The 20500-nt window shown below is 37.9% G+C and overlaps 1 protein-coding gene across 3 annotated transcripts in view; it reads right to left on the bottom strand.

The window, feature by feature from the left end:
• LOC124721199 (ephrin type-B receptor 1-B) overlaps positions 1 to 20500 on the bottom strand; it is a 351145-nt gene that overhangs the window by 41540 nt on the left and 289105 nt on the right. For all 3 annotated transcript variants that reach the window (XM_047246044.1, XM_047246045.1, XM_047246046.1), the window contains one exon: positions 11952 to 12211. In XM_047246044.1, coding sequence (XP_047102000.1) covers positions 11952 to 12211 — 260 coding nt within the window. The remainder of the gene's footprint in view (positions 1 to 11951; positions 12212 to 20500) is intronic.

Genomic DNA, 20500 nt, shown 5'->3' with positions numbered 1-20500 from the left:
GATGCAGGAGAAATCGTCGGATGCCCAGAAACTTTCAGAAGCTGCATTTTTCATAGTTGACAGGCTGGGCTGTAGTAGTGTTGGAGCATCTGGAGTGTAGGCATGGAGGACCTCTGATTTCTATGGTATTGTCTGAGATCTTTGGTGTCAGTGTGCCTTCCAAAACACCAGGCTTGACCAGTTTATCGTCATGCAAGAGTGAATGTCGGTATATGTAGGTTCACTAACCTCTTAACAGAAGGTGAATGTAGGTACTGGTTGCACACTTGTCCCCTTACACATCACCAGCAGATATGAGATGCTATCTGAGCCATCATCACTCATCTGCTGGCAATGGGACTGAAATGTCTAGACAAGTGCAAAAATGGTATGATGACCACTGGGTGCCCAACGGAGTCCTTCGGGATAATGATTGACAAGTCTGAAGTATGCAAGGTTAGTTTGCTCTTTCTTTATCTGCCCTGGGTTCTCATTTGATATCTCAGTGAGGCTCAGCCTGCAACTACTGAGTGCAGCGGGTGGAGCTGGCTGCAGATAATGGTTCATACCAACATGAATAACACCTGCTATCAAAATGAAGAGGCCATCCAGTTCCTTTAAATGGCTGGCTAATTTGATGTAGACAACAATCCAAGCATGGGGAGGGCTGATAATTGCTTACAATTTGCAGTACTGCCCTCAGAATGGATCAAAGTAACTTGTTTCAAAGTACGATGAAGCAGCTAAACCAGAGACTCAAATGGCGTGTTTATCTCAGAGGTGGATATTTTGAACTCTTTCCCATGTAGAACTGTAGGGCACCCCTTAATAGGTGACAAATGCACTACATACAATAAGTAGCTACTTGGGTAGCGAAATACAGTGTTGTCCATGAAAAACCAGCCCCGAGTACATAAGGCTCGCCAATTATGCATTGCTCGCCATGAGCAGATACAACAACAAATAGATAAACATGCAATAATTAGATAATAAAGAACTAACAAATAAGCTAATGCAAAGGTCTATATTTACTGAACCGATCTCATCTTTACCTTACATTACATTAGGTGCTGAAAATGACCTATTTTTGCTCCTCTGCACTTTTGTGCCAACCCTAACATGTTATATACACTTTGCACACCCCAGTCACATCAATTCTCAATATTTCATTATGAATATTGCCCTTCAAGTCTTTTCACATTATTGGGTTATTTGCATGACACGTTTCTTTTTAGTCTGCCCCACAGATGAAAGTCACAAATGATTACGTCTGGCGAATATGATGACCACAGTCCTTTGCTGGCAGTCTTTTCTTCTGTGAATCTTTCATGAATTTGTGAGGCTGACTCACATGGAGTGTGACAGGTTGTCTCATCCTGTTGAAAGACAGCATATGTATGTTCATGGGTTTGGAGGGTGCCAAGTGTGTGTAAAATTCCTCAAAGATTTGCATGTACATAGCACTGTTTGCTGCTGTTTCAGTACAAACGTTTCCCACAATCTGACTTGCCTGACTTACTAACACAACACACCCTATTCCAATTTTTCCGCAATGAAGAGGTTCTTCATCAACTGTACAGGAATTGTTTGTTGACTAGTAACTGGTGTTCTGGGAGTTCACATGTCCTGTCAGATGGAACCAGTCCTTGAGGCAGGCAGAGATACTGCATTTGGTAGTGCATTACCCCCCTACGGCAGGGATCTGTGTCCCAATAACATTGTGGCACATGATTTTAAGTTGTCATCAGTGTACACTGTTGGGGGTCTTAGTTTGATTCTACAAAGAAAGCAGTTTTACCTGACTCTAGTTACTCATTGTAGATCCTTAACATGGAAATACAGTGGTGGATCCAACAATTCACTCTCAACTGTTCAACATACCCTTGTACATTCACACATTTTGTGTCATCTTCCTTATTCAGTCCTTGGACACATCATTTTGTAGGACTTCATCCCTATATAGTGTAAAACACAAGGACAAGACCTACATGAAACATTCACCTGTTGTGGTGGTTTACATTTCGACTTCTTTGGCCTATGGATTATGTGTGCCTGAATATCCATGATTACAGCAGGTGTACAAACGGACAAGGCTCGATCCTTTTTTGCATTTGCAGCTGACCCTGAAGTATGTCTCTTTGTCGCCAAATCGTGTATACTGCTCTTTGTTGGTGTGGATGTGCCAGGAAACTTCTTTGCAAATATGTATTATGTTTCCTTAAATGGACCAGTAGACACATACACCTCCACTATTGCGATTCTCACTCAAGGAGAATACATCACGCTAAGATGTTTACTTCACAAGTCTTAACTAGGTCACAATGGTTTTCATACTGACAATACAAAGCTTAGTTGCAACAACTTTGAAACAATACATGACAACTGGCGGGCAACAATGAGCACTCTAGTACTCAGGGCCAATTTTTTGTGCACCACCAGGTACTTGTGGCACGTACAAGTACGTTTTTTAGGTTGGGAAAAAACTTCCGCAGACATCGTGGATCCTATTCAGAGGGAGGAATAGAATAACAATATTAACAAGCTAGTCTGAGAAAGCATCAATATGTTAACTGCAGGAGTTCTCAAGTTAAGATTCTCAGAATTACTATCACTTATTAATTTTAATAATGGCACAGTAGTAGAAGAAAAAGTAAGTGCATGAAACCTGAAGTGAAAAGCAGTGAAATCTTAAAATTATGTTTGAAATATATATTGCAAAGATACACTAGATGCCAATGATGACAGCATATTTATTGCCATAAATAAATAAATTATATCTGCTGAAGTTATTATAGTACATAGATGTGAAGAGATTTGGATCAAGGTAATTTCAAACATACAGCAGACATGGTAATCAGATGCTTTCAAAGACCAATCGTCTCAGGAGCTCTAGTCACAAAACACTTCAAGGGAAACTTGAAGAAGGTTGCAAGCAAATTTCCTGATCATGCTGTGGTACCATGGCCAGATTTAAATTTCCCAAAGTTTTACATGATTACAATACATGACAGTAACAGGGATTCAAATGATATTATACTAAAGATCCTACACAAAAATTACTTTGAAGAGTTAGTTACAGAACCAACTCATGAAGAGTTTATCTTAGATCTTCTGGTGACATAATTAAATAAAGAGAAAGTCTGAAAAACCTTAATGAAGCATAAAAATTGTGTAAAGAGAGCACAAAATCTGAAGCGTTTAATGGATCTTAAATTAAAATTTTACCAATAAATGTGACAAAATATGCTAGCCACAAAAACAGAGCACGACAAAGAGAAGGCCAAAATCCTAGATTTCCATCTTCAAGAATGGTTTGCCAAGTAAAATCATACAATAGTCTTTCCTTTCAATCATTGTACAAAAGTTGAAATGACAGGTACTGAGATAGGTAACTGTGGAATGGAAAAAAAAACAACTAAAATGATTAAACACAAGAAAGGCAATTGGCTAAAAATGATTAAACACAAGAAAGACAACTGGATCTGATGGATATCTCTATGTGAAATAAGTTGCTCCCCCTTTAAGCAACAGTTTGTACCTCTCTAGGGAAACAAAACAGTCATCTCAATACTAAGAAGTTGCTAGTCATTCATGTTTTCAAAAAGGGTCATCTGACATGCACATACCATAGACCTATGTCACTGATGTCAGTCTGTTGTAAAGTTATATGATTACTTTATTATGACCACCTCTATAGGAAACAACACAGATTCTGTAAACTGTGAAACTCAACTTGCCCTGTTTTTCCATGAAATTTAAAAAGTAGTAGACAGTGATATCCTGGTCAATACTATGGTCCTTAACTCAACGAATGTGTTTGAGACAGTTCTGCACCACCACCATCTAGTTAACAACAAAATGAGCTTACAGGACATTAGACCAGCCATGTGATCAAACTGGCCCTACTAGTCAATATAACTTAGTATGTCTTTTTTAACAAGGAGTAATTGCCATATGTAAATCTAGTTATGGGCATACCAAAAGGGATAGTTGTAAGACTATTTATAAATAAGACTATTTATAAATAACATGGCGAATGATGTTGGAAGGTCAGAAAGCAATTCGTGGATGATGCTGTTGCATACTGGGAAGCCACAACATTATAAAATTTGAGTTAAATGCAGAAAGATTTGCAGCACATCAATTCTTGGTGCAGATAGTGGCCAGCTGACTTTCAACATCAACAAATGTAAAATACTACTTGGCAGACATAAATAGGCAGAAGGACCCATGATTGTTTAATTACACCATTAGCAATCAAACACTGGAATTAGTTTCAATTCTAAAAATCTAGGAGTGTGTACAGAGTAACCACATAAAACTAGCTCTAGAAAATCTATGGACCAAACAAATTCATTGGAAGAATTCTAAACATACGTGATTTACTCTCAAATGAGGTAGCTCACAAAACATTTGTTCAATTGCTTTTTAGTATTGCTCATCCATCTGGGGCCCTTAACAGGATACAATTAATAGAGAGAATAAAGAGGACCCAAAGAAGAATGGCATCTTTCGTTACTGAGATACTCACCCACCTCCACAAGCAGATACTACAAGGGCAGTTGTGCATCACAAAAAGGTTTACTGATAAAAATCTAAGAGTGCATGTTCCAGGAAGAGTCAAGAGAAATAACACTTCCTTCTATATTATGTCTCGCAAGATAACCATGATGGCATTGTCAAAGACATCTGAGCTCATATGAAGACTTACTGACTATCATTCATCCTGAGCACAATTTGCAAATGGAACAGGGAATAGTGGTATGATGAACAGAGATGAATGGATATATAAATTAAAAAACTGAGAGGAATAAATAGTATTTATTATTTCTTTAATGATGTAAATGATAGTGGTGAACAACATACCCCTGCCACATGCTTATAGTGTCATTTGGAGTAAAGGTGTAAATGTAGATGAACTGAACAGCTTTGGTGACAGGAGTGCTTCCTCTCCCCATGGCAACTTGTCTGACTAAACTGCCGATCTGTTTATAATACTAGATCTGACACTCCTGAAACAATAGGATTCACTTTCCACGCACTTACTGTGACTTTTCAATTGATAATACTGCAAGGCAATGCTTCATGCAATGCAATGGGACAGTGCTTCTTGAATGTTAGACAATGATATAAACTGATAAGTTTTTCACTACATTTTGGAGTCAATTATTAAATGTGCAGAAGCTATTATCATCCTTGGTGTGAACCTATGATGTCATCTGTACCTGCACTCTTCCCAATCTACACTTGTAATGTGCCTTTTTTCAGTTTCCTTGTTTCAAAGTGGATAATATGTTCTTCAAATTGTTGTTGTTATTGTTACTGTCATTGTGACAGAGGTGGTACTAGGTGTCATCATCAACTTAATTGATTCTGTCTTTCCTCTCCTGGTTTCAATGTTTTGAATCATATCATATGTTAGATGGTGCAACAGGACATTTGTGGGTGTACTGGTTACTGCTTGGCCTTTAACAATCTAAATGGGAACATTAGTTTGCATTACAACCAATTACAATCTCATCCTTCTGAAATGAAAATGAAGATCATGTTTCAAAAGCTACTGAACAATTCTCAGCAGCTGAATTCCATCTATCTATCTGGTGCTCACTCTTTGCAGACAGAAGCAGCATTCATTTTTTTCCAGACACGTGAGGTTTTCCACTATTTACTTTTGCTTTTTTACTTTGCTGCATGTTTTGTAGTATCTTTGTCCAACTGATGGCAAGATTGCTGAGATGTGACAAAAACTGACTCAGAAATCTACTACACTCTTACGTATGGGACTCTGTTGACATTTGCCTAGAATGATTTAAGGAAACAATGAAAACTCTTATGTTAGGTTGGCCCTTTCCATTTTATTAGTCTCTTTACAGAGGGAATCATTACATTGGCCCACAAAGAAATGCATCTGAATCACAACATATCACACAAATTCAGCTTGTCACCAGTATTCAACACAGTGAATACATCACAAGTGAGAAACCTACTTAATTCTTATTAATATTGTGTTTGTGGAGTAAATTGGGTTAGCAGCACAGATATATAGAGTAAAACAAGGGCTACAGGAAGTTAGAGACATGTAGCCCCCAATCTATCATGAGATATGCAACTATGACACTTGGGTTATGTTAAGAAGTCATACACTGTGCAGGGTATAGCGAGCTATGTCCTATCACTAGTGACTTGATCCTCTTTCTCTGTGGAGGCAAGAACAGTGAGTTGGGAATAGTATATCATGTCCCTTCTGCCTGGACTTCAGATACTATATCCCTGTGAATATTATCTCACTGTGAGACTAAACAATGTACAACAGGACTGTACCACTGACTGTTTTGGGCCTGTGCTTCACTACACAACTGGCAAACATAAAAGGCCAGGAACAGAGCCTACACAGGCCAGGTGTAATTTTGGCAGTGGTAGGCTTACTGGATATAACAAGCATACAACACACACTGTTTCTATACGTTAATCACATCACTTTATCACCACAAATAAAAAATCCTGGATTGTCTGCAAAGAATGAAGAAGCTGATGAGTAATCGGAAGATGCTGATGTGACTTTTAATAATATCAGTGTAATTACTTTCTTCTTAATGCAATAGCATAAGCGCTGCAGCATATGCCCCTTTTTATTTTGTAGTCATGTTGTGAGTAGATCCTAAAGAAACTGAAGGCATTCTTGAGTCACGTCATTCTCTTTAAGACTTGCTTTAACACCTTATGAGATGACTGAGAGGAATAGTTCTGATGATGACCTGGCACCAAAAACAGAGAAAGTAACAATAATTATTTTGATGCTTCAGGCCTTAGTACAAGGTCATCCAATAAGTAAGTTTCCCTATTTTATTTCTCTGCAAAGTAAACTGTACCCATGGCTTGAGCTGGTGAGTTTGAGTGATATCTGTTGACAATGTTCACACCGGCTTACAGTATTTTGCCAGTATGCTGCAAGTAAACATGGAGTTACCCCTGCAAAGTGTGTCCACTTGTGAGCTGCACTCTGTCATTCATTTTTTTTGCTGCAAAAACAACTACCCCTTGTTGATATCCATCAGGAGTTCAGTCTGTGAAAGGATGTGAAGGTATGCATAACAAACCGTGAACAAAGAGGCCCACTGGAGTGACATGGGGTGATGCCATTATTGTAATTCGCAACAGTGTGGAGGAAGATTGTTGTGTTACCATTGATAACATCCTAATACAGCTACCTCCAGGGGCTGTAACTGGATGCTCATCCATTGCAAAAATCTTGACAGACCATCTTCACTACCACAAAGTCTGTGCAAGATGGGTGCCGTGTTTGCTGAGTGATGTCTACAAGCTACAATGGATGAATTTGGCCAGAATGTTTCTGGAAATGTATCTCAGAGAGGGAGATCTGCTCTTCAAATGGCTTGTCACTGCTGATAAGATGTGGGTCCATCATTCGACTCCTGCGACAAAGGTTGGTTGGTTGATTCAGGGGAGGGGACCAAACAGTGAGGTCATCAGACAAAACATCAGGACACAGTGTGGAAGAAACCTGATGAAAGTGCCACACAAAAGGTAAAAAAACATCCTGGACTTTTGTCTCATAAAATTCTCTTACTTCATGACAATGTTCAACCTCATACAGCTTGACTGCCCCAGGTGGATTTCAGAAGATTTAACTGAGAAGTGTTCCCACACCCTCAATGTTCTCCAGATCTTGACCCCCCCCCCCCCCCCCTTATTTTCTCATATTCCTCCAACTCAGAAGAGAGGTCATATTGAAAGCAAGCATTTCAATACCTATGAGGAAGTCACATCAACAGTGAACAGCTGGTTACAGATACAGGACCTAACCTGGTATAAGACTGGTTTGGAAAAACTTGTGTCATGTTACCCAAAATGGTTGGAAAAAACATGGTAATTATGTAGAAAGAAAACAGAAGCATTCTACAATGTCAGTCAAAATAGTTCAACATGATAAGCTGTGTGTTAACTTACTTATCAGATGCCCCTTGTAATTATCTGTATGGTGAAGAAATTTCATCAATGTCACATGAAGGTAGCAGATGCTGAGAAATTGAAGTAAATCTTACACTTTACAATAAAATGTAGACTGTAATAACTCACATACAGATCCTGGTGTTGATGTAAACATTGGGGACACAGATCTCCTGCAGAATACATTTATCAAGAGAAGCGAAACAAGAAAATATGTTTTAAAGTACAGGGTAGGAAAATTATGCATGAGCAGAAGCTTGTACAGTGTAACAAAGGCCAAATACCAAACAATGAAGGAAACAGTCATATCAGTGTGTAAAAGTTTACCATTGGATGAATGCAGTAAAAAAATTGACACATACTCTAGGATGAATATGTACAACAGAAGAGTAGATCATGCTACTAGTTTTTGAGAGTTAATAGAAAGAAAGTAGATCAGAAAAAGAAATCAAAATAATATACTTAGACAAGTTTATGAGAAAACTCTACTGACTATAAATAATTGAAAAATTGTCAACATCAGTTGTGGTTTTGAAGATATTTGGTGACAATGGAAGCTTTGAGGAAACAGTTACTTAAAAAATAAGGGAAGGAGTCTAAAGTCATGTATTTGGATACATATGCTGTATGGATCTTTGTTAAAAAAATCAGCTATAGCAAACACAAAGTAGACAGAACCATCACCTTTCAGTGGTATAAATTTAAATTGCTTACACTTTACTAATGGCCATGGTGAAATATGTGTGTGTCCCAGGAAAAACTGCATTTCAGTGAGATGCACTGAATTACAACAGGCAACAGTAGCACAACGAATGCTTCCTCAAGCTTCCAAATGTTGGAATGTTCCAGGAGATGTGCATATTTTCAATACGTTAAAATGTTGTAGATTTTTTAATATGTACAAGCACAAGTAGAAATGCTACAAAATAACACAAAGAAGTTATTCATAAAAATTGCATATTTCTGCATGGGTTTTAAAACACTTAGTTGGTTCCCCTTTCAAAATACTACATTATTTATCATTCACACTACTCTTCCATGTCAGGGATTGTGCAAAAAACAATTAATTGTGAGATTAAGTGACAGGAGGAATTAATTGCCAGATGACATAGATCACACACAGGGTTGTGGGGAAGTGGGGGGGGGGGGGGGGGGGGGAGACTGGGTTGAGTAGTAAAATGGGAGAGTAATGTTGGGAGCAAAAACATAGGGATATGATGATGTAAATTAAACTTTGATGGATACAGAGATAAAATGTTATGTTTGCAGGGCACATGATCTTTGAATTATTTCAGAAATATAACATCAGATGAGAAGTTCCAGGTGATGTGATAAACTCGATATGTACCTCTTATTATCACACTCTGCTTAGAACACTACCATATTAAGATAATCATTACTCATCAAAAAGTATATTTAATTACAGCTTGGACTTCACAAGGCATGGCCTGCATCTCAATACGAAAGGGATGGGTAAATTGGCTGGGATGATAGCAAAATCTTTAGGGGATGGAGGGGAGGGGGGGGGGGGGGAGCACTGAAACTCATGTGTGTACCTCTTCTTTATACTAAAATCAGTGTCTAGTGATTCAACATTGCATGAAATTAAGCTTAATAAGAAGCTCAGACAGGCAGGCACTACAGATGTTAAAATACTGCAAGATTCTCATAAAAGCACAATGAACAATAATATTAGTATACTGCATCACAATATCAAGGGATTAAAAAACAAACTAGATGAGCTTCTTTGTGTTTAGAAGATTTAGAAGCTGAGGGTAGAATAGATGTACTACACCTGTCTGAACATCATATAGTCACAGATATGGAAAAGGTAAATATAGGTGGATATAAGCTTTCAGCACTTATAAGTAGACACACTATGGAGAGAGGAGCAGTTGCCATATATGTTGAAATTTATCATAATGTGAGAAATTTAGAAACTAAAAAATGTTGTGTAGAGCAACACATAGAAGCATATGCATGTGAGCATAAACTAAATAATGGTACTTTTATAATTGTAGCTGTGTACAGGCCCCATTGTGAAATTTTAAGGTATTTTTGAAAAATCCTTTGTTGTGAAATCTGTCAGACAGAGGGCAGCAAATTATTGTTTGTAGGGATTTCAATGTAGATTTTCTGAAAGAATCCGATAGAAAACTTGACCTTGAAGTATTACTGGTTCTTTCAATTTGATATCAGTGACTGATTTTCCTACTCAGGTGGTACAGGAAAGCAACAAACTGATCGATAATGTTTTTATAGACCAAGATAAATTTAATCAAATAAAAACTTTTTCTGTTAGGAATGGTCTGTCTGATCATGATTCACAGCTAATTACAGTATTTGATATAGGCCCATACACTAATACAAAACAGTACTCCAAACTAATGCATTCAATTAATGATTAAACAATTGCAAATTTTAGGGACAGTTTGCAACAGTTAGACTGAGATGAGGTGAATAGGGAACCTGATGCTGATTTCAAATTTAACCTATTTCATGATACCTTTGTGAGTATATTTGGAAACAGTTTCTCCAAGAAAAAAGTGAAACATAATTGTAAGAAACCATCAAAAAAGTCATGGCTTACAAAAGGGATAAAAATATCTTGTAAGCCGAGCATGGAAATCTATCTTATAGCTACAAGAAGTAATGATCCAGAAACAGTCAAACATTATAAAAACTACTACACTGCATTAAGAAAAGTTAGTAAAAAGTCTAGAAATATGTGCACTATGTTTGAGATCAACACCTCTGATAACAAAATTAAAACATTTTGGGAAACAGGGCAACCGAGAGCACAGGAAGAATGTATTTCTATCAAACTCAATGAAAAGTTTGTTAACAAAAAGTCAGAAGTAGAAAATATTTTTAACAATTTTTTTAAGTGTTTTAGAGAAAATAGAATCCAGCTATTCATTAGAAAATGCAAGGCAGTATATGGGAGGGGCCATACCTATGCAATTTGATAGAATTGAAATTCAACCAACCTCTCCCACTGAAATTACGAAAATAATAAATTTACTCAAAAGTAAAAGTTTGCATGGTATTGATGGCATTTCCAACACAGTACTGAAATGAAACTTCCTGGCAGATTAAAACTGTGTGCTAGACTGAGACTCGAACTCAGGACCTTTGCATTTTGCAGGCAAGTGCTCTACCAACCGAGCTACCCAAGCACAATTCACAACCCATCCCTACAGCTTTACTTCTGCCACTACCTCAGCTTCTACTTTCCAAACTTCACAGAAGCTCTCCTGCGAAACTTCCAGAACTAGCACTCCTGGAAGAAAGGATATTGTGGAGACATGGCTTTTCCACAGCCTGGGAAATGTTTCCAGAATGAGATTTTCACTCTGCAGTGGAGTGTGCACTGATATGAACGTTCCTGGCAGATTAAAACTGTGTGCCGGACCAAGACTCGAACTCAGGACCACTGCCTTTCGCAGGCAAGTGTTCTACCAACAGAGCTATCCAAGCATGACTCACGACCCTTCCCCACAGCTTTGCTTCCACCAGTACCTCGTCCCCTACCTTCCAAACTTCACAGAAGCTCTCCTGCAAAACTTGCAGAACTAGTACTGCTGGAGAAAAGGATATTGTGGAGACATGACTCTGCTGCAGCCTGGGGGATGCTTCCAGAATGAGATTTTCACTCTGCAGTGGAGCGTGAACTGATATGAAACTTCCTGGCAGATTAAAACTGTGTGCCAGACTGAGATTTGAACTCAGGACCTTGCCTATTGCAGGCACTTGGTAGAGCACTTGTCCATGAAATGCAAAGGTCCCTTCAACATCCTTGCAAGATTTTCAGACTGTTTCTGTCCACCCTGTATATTCTGCATGAAATACATCTTTCAGTTTTTCCCAGACGTTTACCTGAGTTGACTTAGGAGAATATCATAGCAACCTACATTAATTGTGGTATCTGCCTTGCAAAAGTAATTATGTGCATTAATTGTATAGTTAATTGAGTAATTAAGAGATGATACTGATCTACTAACCCTGAGAAAGGTATCTAAAGACCCATTTTCCATATATTCAGTTATAATCATAACAGGGTTGGACTTTGTGACAACACCCTGCAAGAATATAACATTTGGGTGTTCGAACTGTCCCATAATGCTAGCTTCCGTCAGGAAGTCATTTCGTGCCTTGTCTGAGCTTCCAGGTTTCAATGTTTTTATTGCCACATCTATTTCCTGCCGGCCATCTGGTGATAATTTAAGCTTCCCACGGCACACATCACCAAACTCTCCTCCACCTGAAAAGGAAATAAAAACTACATTATATAGCTAATACACCACTTCTTCTTAGACAGTATACACAGAACAAGTCATATTCAAATATGTGATCGTCACATACCTGAGTTGACAAACACATAAAGTTCACCACCACAAAATGGTCCTTTAACAATCCGTGGACAATACACCATATCAAAAATATTATGGACAACAATATAAGATAAAAAGTAATATGGTAGCATAAATCAGGCACTTTGGATCCAGATAATGGTGGGAAATGGGCACAACTTAATGTTGCGATCTACAATATGTAAGTCAACAGTCAGTCTCTTTTTTTTTTTTTTTTTTTTTTTTTTTCAGACCACAACTGATACTACTAGAAAAAATTGCCGAAGTTTTTTTTTTTTTTTTTTTTTTTTCCATATTTCACATAATAACTCATCAGCACGTGCTACATACACATTTTATGACAAAACTTGGGCTAATATAGATGAGAGCTAGAGAACTGCAAGCAGTAATAAAACATTTTAAAGGGAAACTACATTGAGATAAGGGTGATGACACTTTAAGAAGATGCAAGCAATAAAACTAAAACAATGCTAAGTCTTTACAGACAACTAGATCAGAAAACTAAGAAGTGGTGTGGGGATTTCAATGCTAATATAGCTAACTGCAAACACACAAAGTATTAATTACTTAACCTCTTTTATTTCATTTCACATTTTTTAGGTGAATATCCTAAACTCCATGTCTACTTCTCGTAGATTCTTTCAACAGTCCCCAAATACATGTTTGTAATGTGACTGAATTTATTACATATTCGCAGGTAAAAGTATATTATTGGGCCTTCCAGTCCTTTTTTGCTGATAAAATTTGATCTCTACGTTGCTTCTTTATTAAAGTCCATGATGTGTGTGAATAGATCTCCAAATTTATTTATTTATCTTTGAGGATGGTGGTGTTTATGAGTTATGTTACAGGGGAAGGGGGTTGCTTGTGTTTACTACATCTTATGATGTAAATGGAAATTTCAATCTATATCAAATTGTGCAATGAGTGGGCATAGAATGCTTACATGGTGCCAATCCAAAGTTGTGATGGAGCATGGAGTACAAAAACCATAAGTAATGAACTAGTAAAGCTGCAGAGTTTGAATTAACATTGTAAATGTATCTCATTCCTCCATTTAAGTTTCTTCAGTTATTTTATTTTTTATTTAATTTTAACTGAATGTGGTTCTGTTTCACTCATTATAGCTTTGCATAATTTTAAAACTATTTTTATACTGGAATTCTCATTAATGGTGTACATTGTGAAACATTAGGTCTCAGTTTCAATCTAAATTCTATGCCAGTTCATTTCCTATTAGAATTCTCAATTTTTCTTGTCTACAACATAATTAATTTACTATCTTTACACACAATAGTATCCACATTTATGCATGCAGTACAAACGCACAGGTGACTACAGTCAATGGAGTGTTATCAACACAGTGCAACAATTAGTCAAGTGGAGTCTCCCCTCAGTTCCCAGTTTAGTTCATTGTGGAGCTCCTTGACAACGAGGTTGCAAAACTTTTCAACATATTGTCAATTATGAACATTCCAAAAAATGAACAGAAATGAAAATTCTTGATTTTCTATTTAAAATGATGACTGCCACAGCAAAGATGACAAAATGACTACTGGAGGCATTACTAAATAATTAAATTAACTTTATTTATTATTTTACTTGTAGTTTATTCACAGTAACAAAATTAGGACAAATATATACTGGGAACATATGACCTGCAAATCATCTCACAGTTTGTGCATGAAGCAGAAAGTTTTGTTCAGATGCCAACAATATATATTGTTATACGAGAATATAGGCTTCCTTGTCAATCCAAGATGACTCTGTATATGGTTGATAACACAAGATGATTTCATCAAGGTAAACAACAGTCAACAGTCCATCCTCACATTCCCATATTTTTTAGTATAATCGAAAATTCAGTCCATATCTTTGTTGTACCTTGGTAATTTTCCTTTGAAAATGTTTAACAATATATATAAGAGCAGATAAGAAAAAAGCAAATAAGAAAATAAGAGTAAACTGTGTTATCAACACATAGCTAACACAAACAAATTATAATTGGTAGATTGGCAATCATTTACTGGAAATAGTCACAGCTGTTAAATATCCAAGAGTATTCATCCCAGTGTGATTTAAAGTAGAATGACCATATTAAATTAGTTATATGAAAGATAGAAGCCAGACTGAGACTCACTGGAATATGTAGGAAATGTATTCTCACGAAGGAGGTAACTGAACAAAAACCCCATTCAATTGATTCTTGAGTATTTCTTAACAGCCTGGGGTGTCAATCAGGACAGATTGAAAGAGGAGATAGACAAGATCCACAGAAGAGCAGCAAATATTGCCCCAAGTTTGTTTAGTAGGCATGAAAATTTCACATAGTTGCCTATTCAATTCAAGTTGCAGACATTGCAGTACAGGTATTTTGCTTCATGGAGAAGTTTACTATTAAAATTCCAAAGTTCAGGAATAAGCGTTTCATGTAATGATTCAGAGAAATTAGAGCTCTTAATAAGATTTAGTGACATTTGTTCTTCCTGCACATCTTTCATGAATGTAAAGGGAAAGATGGGGCAATGATAGTGGTATACCAAGTACCACCTATCACACCATGAAGAGGCTTTTGGTGTACAGATGCAGATGTTGACATGGATGAACTTTTAGATGACTGACACTCTTTATGTAGTATTTAAACATATTGTCTACATTTTATGGAAATATCTGAACACAACACGCATCCATTTTGACTAGAACCTGCATCAACTCTCTATACCGCAGAGGAAAAATATTCAGAAGTTGGTAGGAGATTTGGTGTGAGACACAACACTTGTTGTGACTCATGAGCTCATTCATTGGCTGATTTTCAAATAACAGCTAGTTCTTTGTGTAGAAGTATCACCAGTTTTTTGTTTTAATTAACATAATACGTATAAGCTTTTGCGTTTATTTTCTCTAATGATTGTGAAAACAGTAGTGCCAGTTGCCAGAATGTCAGGTACAGCATAAGAAAACTGTTAGATTACATGGTGACAAGGGGTTGGCCAGTACTTAACTAGAGGAGGTAAATCTCATATACTCTGCACAGAAACACTTAAAAGCACAAAAAATATTGCAAGTTTTTAATTATTTTATGTTCCTTCCTCGGGGATGAAAAGGGACTGGTTGTGGAAGGTTGAAAAGAAGAGGCTCAGTAGTCAGGCCAAAGGTGGAGAGGGACCTACATATTGTGAGGACAAGAGGAAATGAAAGTGAAGAGGAATGCCTCAGAGAGAGAGATAGAGGGAGAGAATGAATTGTGTGTATATGTGTGTGTGTGTGTGTGTGTGTGTGTGTGTGTGTGTACGTGTACGCACACATGTGTTTCAAAGCTAAGTTCTATGCCAACATCAATTATGAGAAGCAAAAAAGGTACAGAGTGAGAATTATACATCTAATAAAAGGGAATGAAAATTGGAATAAATGAAGCATTGAGGAAAGCTGACAGAGAGACGGGGAGGCAAATCAGTACACAGAGTGGGGAAAAAAAGATGTGGATTTAAAAAGAAAATGAGTAAATAATGAAATTCAACTACTGGTAACAAATGGAGGAAATTGTCAACAGAGGTTGTCCAGGAAGGTAGTTGGGCATGTTCGAGAGCAAGATTCCATTTCTGGGATTAATGGCAACTAAGTCAGTGCATCCAAATGACCAGTGTGCTTTATGTGGCATTCTGATATCATACAGTCACATTGTAGACTATGCTCAGATACTGAATACTACGTGTTCCCTAACGGTACAGTTCTCGTGTGTTAATTCATGCTGTTAGCCAGTTTGATAGTGGTCATTCCTACATACAATGTGGTACAGTCAGCACATTTTAGTTGTTAAAACAACAAAAGTGGTTTCACAAGTAGCTCTACCTTTAATGTAGTAGGATTTACCAGTGGAGTAAGTGGTTGTGGTTGGGTTCTTGGGTCACATTTTAAAGTGGGCATAATTAGAGGGGTAAGAATACTGGTCTAAGAATGTCATATGTTTTGACAAGAATGTTATGGAGGTTAGGAGAGTGATGGAAGGTGACAGATGGTGGTGTGAGGAGCATATCGGGGAGAGATGAGCTCATTTCAGGGCTAGATCAGAGAAAGCCACAGCCGTGGTTGAGTAATATATTGAGGCATTCGAAACATGAGTGGCACAGGATGAAAAGGCAGTAACTTCTGTGGTTTTTGGAAGCGGGAGCTATATTCTTTGGGGGTGAGAGGAGGATAATGCCTGGGAGATTTTTTTGTGATAAAGATCTATGAAGTAGTTGCAGAAGAGAAAAGACTGGGAGAGGTTGTTGGTATAAGTGTTGTGGAATTTGATGCTGGGGAAGATATATTTGCCACAGGTGCCTAGGTTTTACAAGGATGGAGCATTTGATTTAGAAAATGTGGCAGCAGTTAAAGGCATAGTCGGCAATAAAAGTTTTAAAATTAAGTCCCTAAGGGTATGAAATGAGATATCAAAAATTTTGAGGATTTCAAGAGACACTGACATGCTACAATAGATGTTCAAAAACTGGCTTCTAGAGATTCCTATAAACATATGTTGTTTGTAAATGGGGATAAATTTGAAGTGAGGCACAACACTAATAGGTCCTTTCATTTAGTCTATAATAAAACTACTAATGATTAAAAAAATTGAAAAAAAATTATTTTCTGCAACTTTATCTTGTATTTCCAACACTGGGGGAACATTGGAATTAGGCAGTTCCCTTCCCAATTTCAGCTCCTTGTAACACATACTTTGCCCCCATTTAACATGGAAGCAACCCATGAACTGAACTATATATACCCTCAACCTGAATGGTAAGTCAAATGCTATTTTTCTCAAAAAGAGTTCACAAAGAATCACGGCGAGTAGCCAGCCAGAAACAAATTACACTACTGGCCATTAAAATTGCTACACCAAGAAGAAATGCAGATGATAAACGGCTATTCATTGGACAAATATATTATACTAGAAATGACATGTGATTACATTTTCACACAATTTGGGTGCATAGATCCTGAGAAATCAGTACCCAGAACAACCACCTCTGGCCGTCATAACGGCCTTGATATGCCTGGGCATTGACTCAAACAGAGCTTGGATGGCATGTACAGGTACAGCTACCCATGCAGCTTCAACACAATACCACAGTTCATCAAGAGTAGTGACTGGCGTATTGTGAAGAGCCAGTTGCTTGGCCACCATTGACCAGACGTTTTCAATTCGTGAGAGATCTGGACAATGTGCTGGCCAGGGCAGCATTCGAACATTTTCTGTATCCAGAAAGGCCCATACAAGACCTGCAACATGTGGTAGTGCATTATCCTGCTGAAATGTAGGGTTTCGCAGAGATCGAATGAAGGGTAGAGCCACGGGTCGTAACACATCTGAAATGTAATATCCACTGTTCGAAACGCCGTCAATGCGAACAAGAGGTGACCGAGACGTGTAACCAATGGCACCCCATACCATCACGCCAGGTGATACGTCAGTATGGCGATGACAAATACACGCTTCCAATGTGCAGTCGCCACGATGTCACCAAACACGGATGAGACCATCATGATGCTGTAAACAGAACCTGGATTCATCTGAAAAAATGATGTTTTGCCATTCGTGCACCCAGATTCGTCGTTGAATACACCATCGCAGGCGCTCCTGTCTGTGATGCAGCGTCAAGGGTAACCGCAGACATGATCTCTGAGCTGATAGTCCATGCTGCTGAAAATGTCGTTGAACTGTTCGTGCAGGTGGTTGTTGTCTTGCAAACGTCCCTATCTGCTGACTCGGGGGATCGAGTCGTGGCTGCACGATCCGTTATAGCCATGCGGATAAGATGCCTGTCATCTTGACTGCTAGTGATACGAGACAGATGGGATCCAGCACGGCGTTCCGTACTACCCTCCTGAACCCACCGATTCCATATTCTGCTAACAGTCATTGGATCTCGACCAACGCGAGCAGCAATGTTGCGATAAGATAAACGGCAATTGCGATAGGCTACAATCCGACCTTTATCAAAATCAGAAACGTGATGGTACACACTTCTCCTCCTTACACGAGGCATCACAACAACGTTTCACCAGGCAACACCAGTCAACTGCTGTTTTTGTGTGAGAAATTGGTTGGAAACTTTCCTCATGTCAGTACATTGTAGGTGTCGCCACCGGCGCCAACCTTGTGTGAATGCTCTGAAAAGCTAATCATTTGCATATCACAGCATCTTCTTCCTGTCGGTTAAATTTCGCGTCTGTAGCACGTCATCTTCGTGGTGTAGCAATTTTAATGGCCAGTAGTGTACATACAAGAAGCCAATCCTCCAACTGGCAGGACATGAGAGACATTCTTATGGTAAATTACAGTAATATAACTACAGGGTACAATCACTGTAAAATGTTCAGTGCTTACCAAGGAAGCAGCAAGGTGATCCTACAGTGGGAAAACAGAGTCAGTAAACTGTAGCAACAGTTTCAAGAAAGTAATTACACAGTGATGGCCAGAGTCATGCTTAAGGAAATTTAATACTTATTTGACAACTTGTTATCCTGTACACATACAAGTTGAGACAAGGGTGCAAACCATGGTTAAGGCCTGCAGAGAAGGTATTAAATATGCAGAAGTAGTAGATGTAGAAATGTCAGATGAAATGGCTACCAATTCGACAGACAGAGAAGTTACAGAACGTCTCCTCTGGGAACCATTATACACAAATACCCACACAACAGGAATTTTGGAAAGATTAACCATGTCACTCAGGAAGGTCAATATGATAGGTATTTAAGATAAATACAAGGGACTGAGAGCATTTATTCAAATTCCAAAAGGAAAAGCTGACTTTGCCTTTCAGCACAGCCCCTTGCATATGGGATCCTCCTCCCACTCTCTGTAAGTCAGCTCTTTGTTTGTTCCATATCCTGTGATACTGTCACAACAAGGATCACTGGAACAAGAAATAAATAAATCTGTTAAGAATATATTCAAGGCCATTACATGCTAGCCTCCTTATTTACCAGGGGTTTTTGCCCAAGTACAGACACTGCTGTATCCTCCAGAGGAATACCAATTCATTTCAGCACCATATTTACGGCAATGAAGGTATGTTTTGAATTCAGGACTTTTGCAAACCACAAAACTCATATGCCTTACCTCTACCCTCATCACTAACAGATCATTGTTAAGGTAGTTCATATATTGTGGCAGTAATGTAATACAGATAGTCCTACAAGGTAGTATGAAGAAGAGAACAAATCAATCACAGGCATTTAAGCTACACTCAGACATGTGGAGTGTACTATGTGTGTCATCCCTCAGTATTTCAATTGACTGCTTACTCTATGCAGTGTACATAAATGGTGATCTTCAATTGTTTGTTACAAGCTTTCACATTCATTAATAACACAAGCATCATTATACAGTGTGCAAATTCATCGGGTTTGGATATAATTAACCGCAGAAGAAGGCTGCATAAAATATGTTGTTCTCGGGATGAAATATGAACTGAACTGTAATTAACATTTTCTTATGTTACACTACCTGAACTGTTTACTTTTAGATAATACAATGGATGTTTTTCACTTTCATTCACTGTTTACTTTTTATTTATTTATTTTATTTATTTACACGTCAAGTTCCGCAGGACCAAATTGAGGAGTAAATCTCCATAGTCATGGAACGTATCAGTACATGAAATTATGACTTAAAAGTAATTACAGATAAAATAAAATGTTTATGAACCCAAAAAAGTCAAGCCATAAGTTTAAATAAATGCAATCAACAATATGACAAGAATGAGCTTAATTTTTCAAGGAACTCCTCGACAGAATAAATGTGACCCATGAGGAAACTCTTCAGTTTTGATTTGAAAGCGTATGGATTACTGCTAAGATTTTTGAATTCTAGTGGTAGCTTATTGAAAATGGACGCAGCAGTATACTGCACACCTTTCTGCACAAGAGTTAAAGAAGTCCGATCCAAATGCAGGTTTGATTTCTGACAAGTATTAACTGAGTGAAAGTGAAAGCTGCTTATCAAGAAATGACAGTAAGGAATATATATAAGTGGTGTAAGTTCACAAACCTCTTGTCAACCCCTGTTCACGAGCCTGGGTATTTTGACATTGGCCCCTCTCTCTCTCTATATATATATATATATATATATATATATATATATAAGTTCACAAACCTCTTGTCAACCCCTGTTCACGAGCCTGGGTATTTTG

Source organism: Schistocerca piceifrons, chromosome X (assembly GCF_021461385.2).
Source record: "Schistocerca piceifrons isolate TAMUIC-IGC-003096 chromosome X, iqSchPice1.1, whole genome shotgun sequence".
NCBI classification, from domain to species: domain Eukaryota; kingdom Metazoa; phylum Arthropoda; class Insecta; order Orthoptera; family Acrididae; genus Schistocerca; species Schistocerca piceifrons.
This window is presented reverse-complemented; position numbering and strand designations above follow the sequence as displayed.